A 15,547-nucleotide genomic window follows, 5' to 3' on the forward strand; every position below is an offset into this window, starting at 1 on the left:
TTTATTGTTGAACTGGTATCGAATCAACCAAACCGTTGTAAACTGATTTGGATAATTATGTTTATCACTGGTCATATTTTTTCTTATTTAGCTCTTAATATCTCAATTACTATAGATGTAAATGAATTTTAATGATAATTTTGATATCAATGATTATTAATTTTAGTTATTGATAAATTTTATATATCAAAATTCTCAATGTTATTGTACTTTGTTATTGTTACAATCAACTATTATTATATTTTCTTGTATTTTATTATTAGTGATCATTAATTGTTATATTTGTTATTTTTAATTAAATTAAATTATACTCCTCCTCCTCCGGTCCTTATTATAAGACCCAATTTGACTTTTTATTTGGTCCTAATTATAAGACCCAATCCATTTTCTCTTTTATATTTATGCATTTTTTTCCAAGATAATCCTTCTAATAATGATAGTTTTAGCTAATATACTTAATTAGCAAGGATATTTTAGGAATAACAACACTTATTTATTATAAATAACCAACTTAACTTACTTCCTTAATCTCCTCAAATAAGTCAATTGGGTCTTATAATTAGGACCGGAGGAATATTATTTTAATATGACCGGTTTGATCCTGAGTTGACTCCAGTCCGAGCAACTAACCCTTGAACTACTACCTCAATCGGTTTAGTGTCTGGTCTAGTTTTTTATTCCTTGATTTCTAACAAACATGTTTCAATTGATAGATTCTGTCGCGTTCAAGAAGAATTTCCCACACAGATGAATTCTATTGAATTTTACATTACTTTTTTTAAATATAAATATAAATATTTTGTATATGAGAAAATTTAAATTATATAAACTGAACATAATTTGTGAGTTTTTAATTCATCCACATCAGAAAATTATCAGCTATCTATTTTGATTTGTGGGGTATTTGATTGCTGAGATTAATGTCAGCAATGACTCTATGGAAGTTCTGACTTGAATTATTGAGGAATACCTGAAGAATCACCTCCCGGTTCTCTCATCAATATTAGAGACCACCCCCAGAGATTCGATTAGAGGGTACTATGTATGATCTCATATGTAGAGTTTTCTAATTCTCATGCTATTAAAACTCGACTCAGATAGGCTAGTAGACTGGCGACTGGCGAACTGGTGAACTAATTCCTAATCAATTCGGTTAAGAGTGTTGGATGGGTCAACCAAATTAAATTTTATGTTTTTGCCTCCTTTTTCTGAACTTGAAGTGATGCCAAAATTTGAGTTTTTAAAAAATGATAGTTTGTCAAATTTGTGATTTAATGACTTTGTTCTGGATTATATATGATTTATATATAAATATCTCATTTACCTGTTATTTAATGTCTTTTTTTTATAATCTAAATATTACTTTTTATTCAAAGCCATATAAATATATTTATATTTTTTAATTAAATTATATTATTTTAATTACGATTGGGTTAACCTCATTTCAATTTAAGTTGACTACTAACTCTTAAACTACTGTTTTAATTGGTTTAATATTTAGTCTGATTTTCAGTACCTTACTAGTTCTTAATTACATCCATTTGTTATCAGCCGATATGCCTAATAGTTAGGTTTTTCACTTTATTTTTTCTCCTCTCAATATAACTTCATGTCATAGCCATTGCTTTTTGGGGAAAAAAAAAAGAAAAAAACTAAAAAAGGGAAAGAATAATTGTGTTATGGGTATTTGGCTCTGCAATTTTCCTCATACATTTCTCTATGTTGACTCTCTTTTAAGAAAGTGGATCATACTTCCTGTTTGGGACCGGGACCCAGCTGTATCCCTAACCTCCTTCTTAGGGCGGGGCTGGGATAAATTTGTCTTTTTGCGTCCATTTTTTGGGGGGCCTGTTCGGGACCATCTCCTTTTCTTTTAAGGGAGAAAATTGACCACTAGCTCCTGTTCCTGTGTGACAAATTAATGGCATGATATGAACAAATTTTAAGAGGATATAAATTCTGAGATATCTTTAGTTCATAACAGATTCCTTGAACAAGTTAATTATAAATATATGTGAGTGGCAAAAAAATTATAAATATATGTGTGTATGTTAATGTATCTAACATTTATACGTTTACTTATGATTACTTTTTTTATTTATTTTAAAATTTATTTAATTTAATTAAATAAGAAGGGATAGTACAACAAATTTTAATGTCATAAAACTTAATTCAAAATTTTTAATTGGCGAAGAATAGATTTCTAATTTAATATATTTAGAAAGATAACTGCTTGAAGGAAGGCTAAATTAATTTTGCGCTTACTACTTGGACGGCAAATTTCGGAATGATATTGGACCTTACTTTGGGCTCCTGTTTACCAGAATAATTATATTCTTTAACAAACTTTCACCAACGGGATTTGGTTTAACGGAAGGAGCTAATCCCTCACAACTTAACGAACCAGGTTTGAATCTCTAATAGGAGAGTTATTCATATTTAGTGTTGATAGTGTCTCGAATAGAATTGCATCTAATAAGAAGATACTTATACTTTGGGGGGAAAATTTTTTTTTCCATGTTATGAAAAGAAGGAGCAGAACATTAATTTAACTTCTGCCTCAGGTCAGACAATGGAGACGATAAAAAACCCTACCTATCATCGATCAATTACCTCTCGTCTCTCTGCCATGAAACTGTTCATCATGATCACCAAAACTTGAATATTAGGATTAAAAAGTTCATTAAAATTGGTCAAATCTGAAAAAAAATTTTATAACTTTTTTGTTTTGAAAATTACTCTTTGCTCCTTGATTGATATGGTTCTTTTGGGGAGAGAAGAAGAAAAACGGTCGTTTAAGCTAATTAAAAATGAAAGAAGCAAAAAAATTTTTAATAGGAGTATAATATATTTCGTTATTGTGTACAGAATTTTGTACAAAAAATCAATACTACTACTATGGTAAAAGTTTGAGTTAAAAAAATAATTCTTCGTACAAATGCTTTAATATTTTTTTTTAGTGAAACGGAATTCATTATCAAAAGGTATGTACAAAGTTCAAAAAATGCTTTAATTTTATCAGTAAGCGTTGGCCCTGAAGGGGGTTAAAACTGTTTAAATACAAGATTTTGAATTTGAGTCCATATAAATAAAATATTTTAGGAGAGAAATGAGCCCGACAATGTGCTTGAATAGTTGAATTTGACTATCAATCAAATCTACTCTTCCTTAATATAAGAGTTAGTTGACTAATTTAGTAGATTAAAAAAAACTAGTTAAGTTGTTATTTATAATAAATAGGTATTGTCTTTCCTAAAATATCTTTACTAATCAAATGTATTGGTTAGAACTACTATTATTACAATGACTATCTTGAAAAAAATAGATAAATATGAGAGACAAAATAGATTGGGGTCTTACATTTAGGATCAAAATAAAAATCAAACAAACTCTTATATTGAGAATCGGATTAGTATAAAAAAATGCTTTCATTTTCATTTTCAAATTTTATTTCTATCTTTTCTTCCTATGCAGTATACGAACTGTTTAGTGGAAAAGCCATAGTCTAAAAAAAGCCTTATGATAGACATACCTCAATTCTGAGACTGGCTTAGGCCGTCAAACTTAAAATAGTAACTAGGTAAAGTTTGAAAATTTAACCAATAAGATGTTGATAGATAGAGTAAATGGTCTTATTCTCGTAAAAAAAAAAAACAAATTCAAATTATTAGAAGTATGCTTATTAGGAGGATTTTAATTTTAGCACTTTTAGCTTGACAAAAATTAGTTTTAAGTCTAAAGTGATTTGAGAATACTTTAAGATATACAAAGAGAAAAAAAAGTTTGGAAATTTAAAACTAGCTCCGGATGCACTTAAAAAACAAAGTACATCCAATTGTCTCAACATTAAAATATTTTAAAAAAAAAAAAACTGATGAGCTTGCCCATCAATTATTAACCATCCGAACCCCAACTTTCTCATTAAAAAAAGAAATCTCTACTCCAACGTACAGTAACAGACCAAGAACATTCATTTATGACCCGGTAATCACAGTGTAAGGAACCAATGAATGTATCTGTCAAGTAATTTATCAAATCCCAACATCCTTAAATTAATTTATTTACCTCAGACGATAACAAACCTTACCTATGGAAGATCACTTACCTTTCTTCTCCCTTCCATGTCATACTGTAACTATATAGAAAAAGAAAAATCAAAATTAAAGAACTTAGAACTATATACCGTCCTGCTTCATCTTCCACTTTTATCTTTCCCCTTCAGCTAGGATCCTAAACCCTCTTTTGTCCACATTTACAGGCTTCAACCTCGATTGCATGCAAACTCACACGTGTGCTCTTCACCTTATAGGTGTCTAAAACTTCCTTTTAATTCACATCATCATCGTCCCCACCTGATGATGATCATGTTCTCTGCAAAAACATTTCTCTGTCTCTTTCTGAAACAACACTCGTCAAGCTGCATGACCCTCTAAGCCCCAAATGTCCTCCATGCATTAAAACCAGACCTCATGATCTTCCACCTTCCCCTCACTCACACCATTACAACCCAGGTTGTTCTCTATAAATACCCACTTCATCTCCTCTCCATTTCAGGAAACATCGTTCGGTTTTGTGATCAATCATGGGTTGCTTCAAAGCCAGGCTTCCTGTTCTCTTGCTTCTGGGTTCTGTTTTCCTGGCGGTGGCCTCCGTTGGCCTTGCCCACTGGGAAGATGATGAGAACTCGGAATACCGAGTTTGTGTGAGAAACTGTGTCGTTCAGAGTGATCCTTCCGTGTATGCCCAGTGCCCTGCTCACTGCAGGTCGAAGAAGGACCGGCATGAGGAGAAGGAAGAAGCAGCTGAACGGGACCCACGTCTTCCTGACCCTCGCCGTCCATGGCGGCCGGGACAGACCGAAGAAGGAGAGGGGGAGGAGACGGAGGAGGAGAAACCTCAGCGGCAAAGAGAGAGGGAACAACAACAACAACGTCCACACCGACAACCTCGTCCAGGAAGAAGGCCACAAGAAGAAGAACAAGAACAAGAAGAAGGTCGACACCGGCAACCTCGTCCAGGGAGGAGGCCACAAGAAGAAGAAAAAGAAGGACAAGAAGAAAGTCCACAACGACAATCTCGTCCCGGAAGGAGGCCACAAGAAGGAGGACAAGGGGAGAAACAGAAACAGCAACAAGAAAACCCGTATCACGTGCCCTCTGATAGGTTCCAAACCCGATTCGAGAACGAAAATGGTCGGATCCGGGTCCTCCAAAAGTTCGATCACGTGTCCCCACACCTTCGGATGCTCCGATACTACCGAATCGTCGAATACAGAGCCAGACCGGGAACCCTCATTGTGCCCCACCACTCCGATGCCGAGTACCTCGTCATCAACACCAGAGGTACATAAAGCTCTCATCTTGGTTTTATTATTATGAGTATTATACACACGCATATATATATATTGGATGCTAACCAAACATAAACATGATTGATTGCAGGAAGGGCCATAGTTACTCTTGTTCTTCCAAATTACAAGGAGTCTTTCAACCTAGAGCAATTTGATGTTTTGAGGGTTCCCGCAGGGGCCATATGTTACACTATTAACCGTGCCAGTGGTCAAGATCTTGAGCTCATCAAACTCGCTTTACCCGTTAACATTCCTGGTCAAATTGAGGTTTATAATTCTCTCCTTAACTTACAATTTCATATTAATCCTCAGTAATCTCCAAAAAAGAAAAAGATTCTCATTAATTGTTTTGTCCGGCCCTGACCTTGTGTGTAGAACTTCTACCCCTCTGGCAATCAAATTCCCAATTCTTACCTCAAAGCCTTCAACAGGAAGACTCTCCAGGCCGCCTTCAACGTAAGCATCATCTATATTGTTGTTTATGAGTTTCTCATTGTATTCTGATTTATTAACGTCGTATTGTTGATATGAAATAGGCCTCGTACGAGGAGATTGAGCAGGCATTTTGGGGAACAGAGCAGCAGCAACAACAAGGACAACAGGGTTCAGAAGAAGGAGTGATAGTGAAATTGCCGAGGGAACAATTGAGATCACTGATCAGCCGTGCCCAATCAAGGCAAAGAAGGGAAGAGAAGAGTTCACCATTAGGTCCTTTCAACTTGAAAAACATTCAGCCTCGCTACTCCAACAACCATGGCACCTTACGTGAGGCTCACCCTCAACGCTTCGAAGCTCTTCAAGACCTTGGCATCGGTGTCTCCCACCTAAGACTCAACGAGGTATAGACACATACATATAACTCAACCAATTGAGAACAACATATATAAGGTTTCATGAATTTTGGTAATGATGATGAGTTGTTTTGTTGATTCTTGTTGGGCAGGGATCAATGTTTCTGCCTCACTACAACACAAGAGCGATAATACTGGCCTTCGTTGCTGAGGGACAAGGAGACACTGAAATGGCGTGCCCACATTTAGCGAATCCCGAGGCACAGGAGGGAGATTGTGGATGCAGAGCGATTCGACAGCAGAGGCAGCGGGAAGGAGAAGGAGAAGGACAAGAGCATAGAGAAGGACAATTTAAGAGGTTAGCAGCAAGACTATCGAAGGGTGATTTTTTCATAGTTCCGGCAGGTCATCCTGTAGCTGTCAGAGCCTCAAGGAACAGCAACTTGGAGGTCGTCGAGTTCGTACTTAATGCCCCCTACAACTTCAGGAGCTTCCTCGCAGGTAACATATATATATATATATATATTTATAGACACACATACATAAGCTCTTAATTACCGTGACGTAAGAGTTAATATATGGTTGATATGTATGTGGATGAAGGCAAGAGTCAGAATGTGCTGAATGAGTTGGACAGAGAGGTGAAGGAAGCGGCGTTTGAAGGGTCCGGCGAACAAGTGGAGAGGCTGTTGAATCGACAGAGAGAGTCGTTCTTCGTGGATCGTGAGAGCAACCAAGTGGGGGAGGCAGGTCGCCCAGCCAAACTGGTAAGGTTGCTTGGTCTTCAATCTTGACGGCTTTCATGTGAGTGAGTGAGAAGTGAAGTTGGCCTATGTAATAAATAATGAATAAATAAAAACATCATCAAGTCCTGTATGTTTGCCTATTAAGGCACATAAGGACTTATCCCATATGAGGAACGAGTACTACGTATGTATCAATATCTGCAATATTATGAATAAATGAGGCGGTGGATTTTTTCTTCAACTACCTCCTCCTTTGTCTCCATTGATGGCTTCTATTTTTTTTAAATATGTTCAAAGTAACTCACGGGTTAACTTCAAATACCAAACCGATAAGCTATTGATTAAAATGATAAGTAGTCTCACATCAATAAACAATAAAGAAGAGAACAAAAATTGGAATTCCGAAAAACACACATATTGGGAGGATGTTGGGAGGATTTTAATGTTAACGCTCCCGTCTAACAAACATTATTTTTAGACACAAAATAATTTGAGAATACTTTATTAAAAAAAAACTCCTAAGGACCAAACAATAATAAGTAGAGAGAAGTACTAGCAATCTGTGCGTATATTCTATCTTTTATTTGTGACTTCATATGCAACTTAATGATTATAAGAGACAAGGGACCCCAGTAATACCAGAAACCTCTATGAGGATACTCTGACCATTTAAGGTGAAACAAAAAAAAAAAGGACAATTTATTGATAACGCCACAAAACTTTGTCAAAATATAGTGTCGAAGTTAAATTAAATAAAGATAAGTGAGAATTAGAATTATCCCATATACCATATTCGGTTTTAATTATAAGATCTTGTTTGTAGACTACAAATAAGATTTTATAATTAAAACTGGAGGTAGTACTATATAATAAGGCGTTGAAACCATGAATAATGTGGAAATTAAACAGGAGTACCTAGCAATAGTTTACAGCATAGTAGAAGGTAAAAGCTCTAATTACAAACAAAAGCCTCGTAATTAGTCTTTACGAAGATTAGAAGACAACGAAACCTACTTTTGAGGACTCGTACATGACCATGTCCGTTTACGATGGTTTTAATTAGACCTCACGAGGATAACGCTTCTGTGTTTCTGGTCATCTTATCTCTCTTTCACTTGTTAAATTAAAAAAAAAAAAAAACTCGAATAATTCAGACGGGGTCCTGATTCAGATTGCAGTATTCGATTCTATGCTCAATCAACATATTATATACTCTTCCGTCTTTAATAGAAGATATTTTAACTAATTTAGTTAGATTAAGAAAGTTAGATGAGTTAGTTAATAATAAGAAATATAACATGTCTTTCATAAAATCTATAATCATCTTCCTTAATATCCTCTCTCCCTCTTCTACTTGATTATGGTTGAGGGAGTATTTATAGAGGTAATTTAGGAAAAACTGATAAATATGAGAAATAGGTCTTATATTTAACACTAAAATCAACTTAACAATTAGATCCTATATTAAGAACATGAGGGGTATTATTTGTATTTTACATAAGACAATAATATTGGCCTCGCCATGAGCCCATAGATATGTCTGTGTGTGTATTGATTCTTAATCAAAAAGGGTCAAATGTCTTCATCGTTGTTGATACTGAGTCCTAGGAACTTGCAAATTAGAGTACATATACGACACACACAATACGTATACTTCATTCGCCACGCTTATATACATGTTGCCGTGCTGAGTGAGAATATATCAGCTATCAGATTAGATTTGTATTATACTACTATATATTAAGACAACAAATATATAATCAAGAAAGAAACAACTAGTAGTGGCCAGCCAGGTTCGCAAACCCAAAGGCAGTATTGGAGGGTGTGAATGGGCAGTTAGCACAGTGATATGTGTGTGTGTGTGTATAGATGTTCGTACTTAGTAAATTATGAAGTTGTCAGAAATGGCCGTGAAAAATGAAGTTGTACCTTTGTTATTTGTCCTATATTTATTGTGGTCCAAAATAACCTCATTCAATGCAATCACGCTTGATTTTGCATTAAATTTGATTGGAACGTTTAAAACGGGCGTGGTTTTGAACATAGTTGTGAGCTAACCAAAGAGAATAATATTTTCATAGAAACCAACTCAAAATCAAACATGCTATATAAAAGACTCCAAACTGCTAATTATCAGTAAATTCGATTGGTGAATTCATATTTGTTTGATGGAAGCCCAGAAACCATCAGTATGTATGCAAAATAAACTTAAACTGTCAAAAAATATATAAGAATAGCGAGAAAAACCAAAAGCGTATGGAATGACCGGAGCAATAAATAGATATCAATGCGAAATCGAAAGATATATGTATTGAAATCAACTTAATATATCAGTCGAATACAGCCAAAGCAAATACAATGCAACAGAAAATTCAGCAATGCAGGGAAATAGCGGAAGATCCATCTAGAGAGAGAGAAGATTCTTCAACCATGCACCCCCTTCTCTAACGTCCTGACACTGCTTTTATGCTGATGTGCCATCCTCCGGCTCACAATTTCCATGTGCTCTTTCTCACCCGCGTGTTACGCCTTAGTTGGACTTGGGATGAGTCCCCAGTACTTGATCTTGCATTTGTTGGCCCATCCGAGGTTGGGCTACAGTTGCTTATTACATTACCTCCCTCTTTAAAACGAACCTTGTCGGCAAGGTTCAAATCAAGATACCTCTGTTGTAGATTATAACCCCATTCCAAGAAGGTGATGTAGAACCATCCCATTGGACCAAGTATTATGGTGTCCACTGACCGTGATTCTTAACTAATCGTGATTGTAGGACCTCCAGTGGTTGACTAATAGGCCATTCAGTCACCGATGTTAACGGGAGAGGCAGATAAGAACCTTGATCAACAGCACCTTTGAACTTTTTGAGGAGGGAAACGTGAAACATAGGATGGATTCGTGAATGAGGTGGCCAATGTAAATGATAAGCAACTTTGCCGATACGTTCCGCTACTTCAAAGGGTCTGAAAAATTGCAAGGCTAGCCTTTGAATTTTTCTCAATTGAACAGACTATTGATGATATGGCTGGAGTTTGACCAAGACCTAGTCGCCAACAGAAAATTCTACCTCCCGTCTTTTTTTATGGGTGAAACGCTTCATACGAGCCTATGCCTTCTTATAAATTCACCTTGAGAACCCGTAACAGTTTATCACGCTATTCTAGTTGATGATGGACATCATACGGTGTATCATCTGCTGACGAATGGCATAGTAATGGAGGAGGATCCCGACCATAAAGCACTTTAAAGGATACCATTCCAATTGTAGTAGGGAAGGACATGTTGTACCAGAATTCAGCCCAAGGCAGATAAGCCAACCAGCTCCGTGGGTAGTCAAACACAAAGCACCGTATGTACATCTCTAAACACTTGTTTAGAACCTCTAATTGACCATCAGTTTGTGGGTAATATGCCGAGCTCATGTTCAAATGTATTCCTTGTAATTTCATTAAGTGCCTCCAGAAAGCTGCCGTAAAAGAATGATCACGATCTAAAACAATGGTACACGGGATGCTGTGAAGTTTCGTAACATTAACAAGAAAACTCTCCACAATATTTTGACTAGAATAATTAGCCGTCAATGGCATGAACATGAAATGGGAATATTTTGAGAGGCGATCGATAACCACAAAAATTATAGAGTACCCACGTACCACTGGTAAACCAGTCACAAAATCTATAGCGATGTCTTCCCATATATTGTTCAGAATCGGTAGTAGATAAACTCGACTGGGTGTAAGTGGGAGGCCTTAGCTTGTTGACACACACAGCACTGCTTAATATCTTTTCACATTTGAGGCCAGAAAAATAGAGAAGCAATGCGATGGAAAGTGCGCAGGAACCCTGCACGTCATCCCACTTTGGAAGAATAAAATTCTTGTAAGATCTGGGTGATAATATTAGGCACGTCAAGTGGAATCACAAGATGATCCTTCCAATACAACTCTTGATGTTTTAGATTATAGTAGGGTAATGCATCAGATTGTTGTGAAATTCGCGCCTTCATATTTGCCAACCATGCAGAATTAGGCAACTGGCTATAGATTGAATACGGAAAGGTGTGTTCCAATTGTGAGATAGCGAAGCAAGTATGACGGGATAAAGCATCTACGTAAAGCTTGATTTGGGTACCCAGGTTTGTATTCTATGCTAAACTGATAGCCTAATAACTTTGGTAGACTGAGTTCCTGTTCTGGGGTCTAAATTGTTTGCTTGCAAAGATGTTTCAAGCTCACATGGTCTGTGCGAATGATGAAGTGTCAACCAAAAAAATAATGACGAAATTCGACAACTACCTTTGTAATTGCATATAATTCTCAGACATAAGCCAATTGCTTTTGCATTCAAGGTGACAATTTCTTAGAAAAGAAAGCCATAGAATGATCATCCTGACTCAAAACTACCCCAATCGCAGCACCAAATGCATCAGTCTCTAGCACAAAAGTCTTAACGAAATTCAGCAGTGCAAGGACATGAGACGAAGTAAGGGCACGCTTTAGGTTATCAAATGCACTTTGGGTCTCATTGGACCAGTTAAATGCATCAGTCTTCAACAAATCAGTTAATGGGCTAGCAATCTTAGCATAATGTTGGACAAACTTGCAGTAATTAATACCCACTGAGCCCCAAGAACCCTCTCAATTGCCGTATGTTTGTTGGAGGGGGCTAGTTCTGTACAGGTTTGATCTTTGACCCATCCATCTCAACCCCAGCCTGAGAAATAATATGTCCTAAATATTCTATCCGCCAACGACTGAAGGAACACTTGCTCAACTTAGCAAATAACTGATTTTGAGCCAAAGATTGCAAGACTAACTCCACATATTATAAATGTGATTCCCATGAATCACCATAAATGAGTATATTATCAAAGAATATCAGAAAAAATTGACGGAGGGATGGTCAAAATATGGTGTTCATTAATGCCTGAAAGGTGCCCAGCGCATTAGTTAAATCAAAGGGCATGATTAGCCGTTCTTAGTAACCGAGGTGGGTTTTAAACGCCGTTTTCTCCCTGTTTGTTGCTTTCATCAAAATTTAGTGATACCTAGATCGTAGATCAAGTTTGGAATAAAAAATTGACCCATAAAGTTCATCCAATAGCTCATCAATAGTGGGCATAGGGAAAGTGTCCTTCATAGTGACTGAATTTAGAGCACGGTAATCAACACAAAAACGCCAAGTGCCATCTTCTTTTTTGACTAGTATGATCGAAGTCAAGAATGGGCTGACGTTTGGTAGAATTAGTCCTTCGAATAGCAATTCATCAACCATCTTCTCAATCTGGCTCACTGGATAGCGGTATCTTCATACTTTTATAGGGCTGATCCAAGGGAGTAAGTCAATACTATGCTCATGGCACTATTCAGGTGGGAGCCCATGGGGTATCGTAAATACGTTGCCATATTTTGCTATCACCTCCTTCATGTCATCTGGTATCGCTTTTGGGGGGTTCTTCTAGTACTGGTTGTAGCATGTATAACTCTGTAATGGCTTCTGTATTAGTTAGTCTACTTAGATGGTGAGACTGTGCTTGGCTCATAGAGGGCCCTCTGAATCCTTTCAATGTTATGAATTTGTCCCCTAGTAGAAATTTGATGGTGGAAGTGCTATAGTCCACCACGTGTGGACCAAGTGTCTCTAACCAGTCAGCACCAATTACCATGTCAACTCCGATCACAGGTAAAACAAAGCAAGACATGTGTAAAATATGCCTGTTAATTTGCATGGGGTGTCATTCACCAATTTAGAGTGAGTCAAAATACGTTTGGTCCCTCCCAGAACCTTAACCTCGGGTGTGAGTTCCACTAGAATTTTTAAATGTTGAACAATCCTGGGGTGTAGAAAATTGTCAGATGAGCCGGCAAAAATTTTGTGTCACATGTGTAGCAAAGGCCCTTCTCTCGTCTGACTTGCATCTCTGTTGCTTTCATCCTCTTAACTAGCGGCATATTAGGTTTAGGCAATAAAGGAGGCAAATTAGCTTTACCACCACTAGTCTACATAGTGCTCGCTTTGGTGTTGGACCCTAAACATGGCACTATGACCTTTAGTGAAATCATTGCACCTAGCGAGGTGTTAAATCGAGATTTGGATTCAGTGGCAGGAACAGATACATATGAGCTGGTTGTGTTAATGAATGAACGTGCTAATGCCATTGCACTTAAAACATTTGAAGGACGTTGAACCAAGATGTTCCTCTTCATATCCAGATTTAAACCACCCAAGTAACAATCTAGCAATGCTGCCTCCAGTATGTCTTTTGTTCTATTAGCCAGAGTCATGAACTTGGAGTTATATGCCTCCAATACACTGCCAACCCCTGCTTGGGTGAGCTTAAATAATTGCGATCCAGCACAGTCAAACTTAGATGGCCCATAATGAATTTTGACTACCTTTGCCAGGGCTGCCCAATCTGGCACTCCGCCTACTTTTCCAACATTTGGTACCATGGTAGAACGTCACCATCTATGTGTACAAAAGCGATCACTAGTCATTGTGGTTTGACACACCAAAGTATTTGAAATACTATTATGCTCTGTATAACCAGTCAAGTGCATCATGGCCATCGAACCTCGAGAAATCCAACTTCAGCGTCTTGTGGTACGATGTGCCATAATTGATGGGCTATTCTGACATCCCTGAGAAATAGGCCTCCGCGCTGCTTTAGCATGCGATGATAAACCGGTCATTGCCTTGACTACCGACTGTAGCATTGCCTCGAACTGATTGAAACGTCCTTCTATTTGATTGAATCTACCATCAATCTAATCAAACCGTTCATCAATTCGTTCGAGTTGCCCCTTGATACTCTCTGTAAAGTCATTCATCTTTTTCATATCATTCCGCAGTTCTTTCAAACGCGTATTATAGGCCATTCCGTACACTCTAGAGGTCTCTTGACGGAAGCACCAAGAATGGAATGACCTGAGCAATAAACAAATGCGAATGCGAAATCAAAAGATATATGTATTGAAATCAACTTAATATATCAGTCGAATATAGCCAAAGCAAATACAATGCAACAGAAAATTCAACAATGCAGGAAAATAGCGGAAGATCGGTTCAGAGAGAGAGAATACGCCATAGAGAAGATTCTTCAACAATGCACCCCCTTCTCTAACGTCCTGACATTGCTTTTATTCTGATGTGCCATCCTCCAGCTCACGCAATTTCCATGTGCTCTTTCTCACCCGCGTGTTACGCCTTGGTTGGCCCCAATACTTGATCTTGCATTTGTTGGCCCATCCGAGGTTGGGCTATGGTTGCTCATAACAGTGTATTGGGTCAAATTTGTAATTGGATCTAGGTCAAAACTTCGAGATCATAAAGAGAAAGAGCCATGAAACTCTACGGCTGGGCACTGGGCAAGAACAACCGATGGAGGTGCCCCAGTTTGTAAGGTCAGATTGACTATGCATATATATTAAGAAGATGTGATTTCCCGTATTTTAAGAAACTTTTTCTTGGTTCCTTTCTTCCCCTTAAATTAACAATCTCACAATAAATGTGATATCTAACAATAAATTAAATCCGAATTTAATTATATATTTTAATTAACAATTAAAAACAAAAAGAAATAAGCAAATTTATTTAAATGGGTCATAAACATATTCATTAGTCTTGAAACTTTTTGATTTCATCGAACTGGGATGTTATGGTTAGGCGTCAAACGCTGTAACCATCCAATCCCGAAGCTATGTTTGGCATGTGGTTATTACATATCAATATATAAGGTCCTTGGAAGAACTAGATGGCTTTGCTTGGTACATACGTGGTTCTCGATATTAGGGGGCGTTTGAATAGAAACAAAATCATAGTTTTAAAAGTGTTTTTATAAAATACAAAATAAATATATGAAGGAATTTATGCCGTTTTGTATAAAAGTACTTCTTAAGAACATTTTTTTATGTTGACAAATACCCCCTTAATTGATTGGGGATGAGAATGGATTAGGTTTGGAAGAGGGATTAAGAATGAGATTGATTTTCAAAATTATATTTGGTATGGAGTAATATTTGGAAGGAATGATTGCATTAATTTTATATTTAAATTAATTATAAATTGAAAAGATTATAACAACTTTGTTATTAAAAAAAGGGAGGATCCCCAAATAAAATACATTTGGAATCCCAAATCAATCTTATTTATTATACTTTAATAAAAATTGACAATATTTGAAAAGCAAATAATAACACATTTTTTAGTCATTTTTTAATTTAGACATTTGAAATTTTAGAAGTAATTTTTTTGAGACTTTTCCTTTTAAAAAAAAAAACACCTTCTTGTTTTGAGGGAAAGGAGGGCATTTTAGTCTGAAAAATCCGAATCCTATGATTAAATTTTCAATAACATCACCCCTCATGGTTTTCCTCAATTTCACCCATATCAGTTTGTTGATTCAATCCTAAGTAACAAGTTAACAATCCCCATTTTAAACATAATTCCCCCCTCATGTTTTCCTCAATCCTAGTTTGTTGATTCTTACCTCTAAATAATTCATACCAAACAAGGCCTATGTGAGGCCAAAAATAGAGATAAGATTTTTTTTTTTTTGCCTTAAAGTACAAGTATCGTCCTATTGAAGACAATTCCATTTAAGATACTGAAGGGTGTTAAATGTGGACATAGTGGTAAGAATTAGGGCCGGGCAAAAAGAA

The 15,547-nt window shown here is 36.6% G+C and overlaps 1 protein-coding gene across 1 annotated transcript; it reads left to right on the forward strand.

Annotated features, from left to right (window-relative positions):
- Positions 1-4,582: 4,582 nt before the first annotated feature.
- LOC114750748 (provicilin-like) lies at positions 4,583-6,935 on the forward strand. Its single transcript, XM_028939351.1, has 6 exons — positions 4,583-5,342; positions 5,442-5,617; positions 5,726-5,806; positions 5,887-6,189; positions 6,294-6,642; positions 6,745-6,935. Exons 1-6 carry the CDS (start codon positions 4,583-4,585, stop codon positions 6,933-6,935), a joined length of 1,860 nt encoding a protein of 619 aa, XP_028795184.1.
- The last annotated feature ends 8,612 nt before the right edge of the window (positions 6,936-15,547 follow it).

Source organism: Neltuma alba, unplaced genomic scaffold (genome assembly GCF_004799145.2).
Source record: "Neltuma alba isolate B1F8T4 unplaced genomic scaffold, ASM479914v2 tig00006630_pilon, whole genome shotgun sequence".
Taxonomy (NCBI): domain Eukaryota; kingdom Viridiplantae; phylum Streptophyta; class Magnoliopsida; order Fabales; family Fabaceae; genus Neltuma; species Neltuma alba.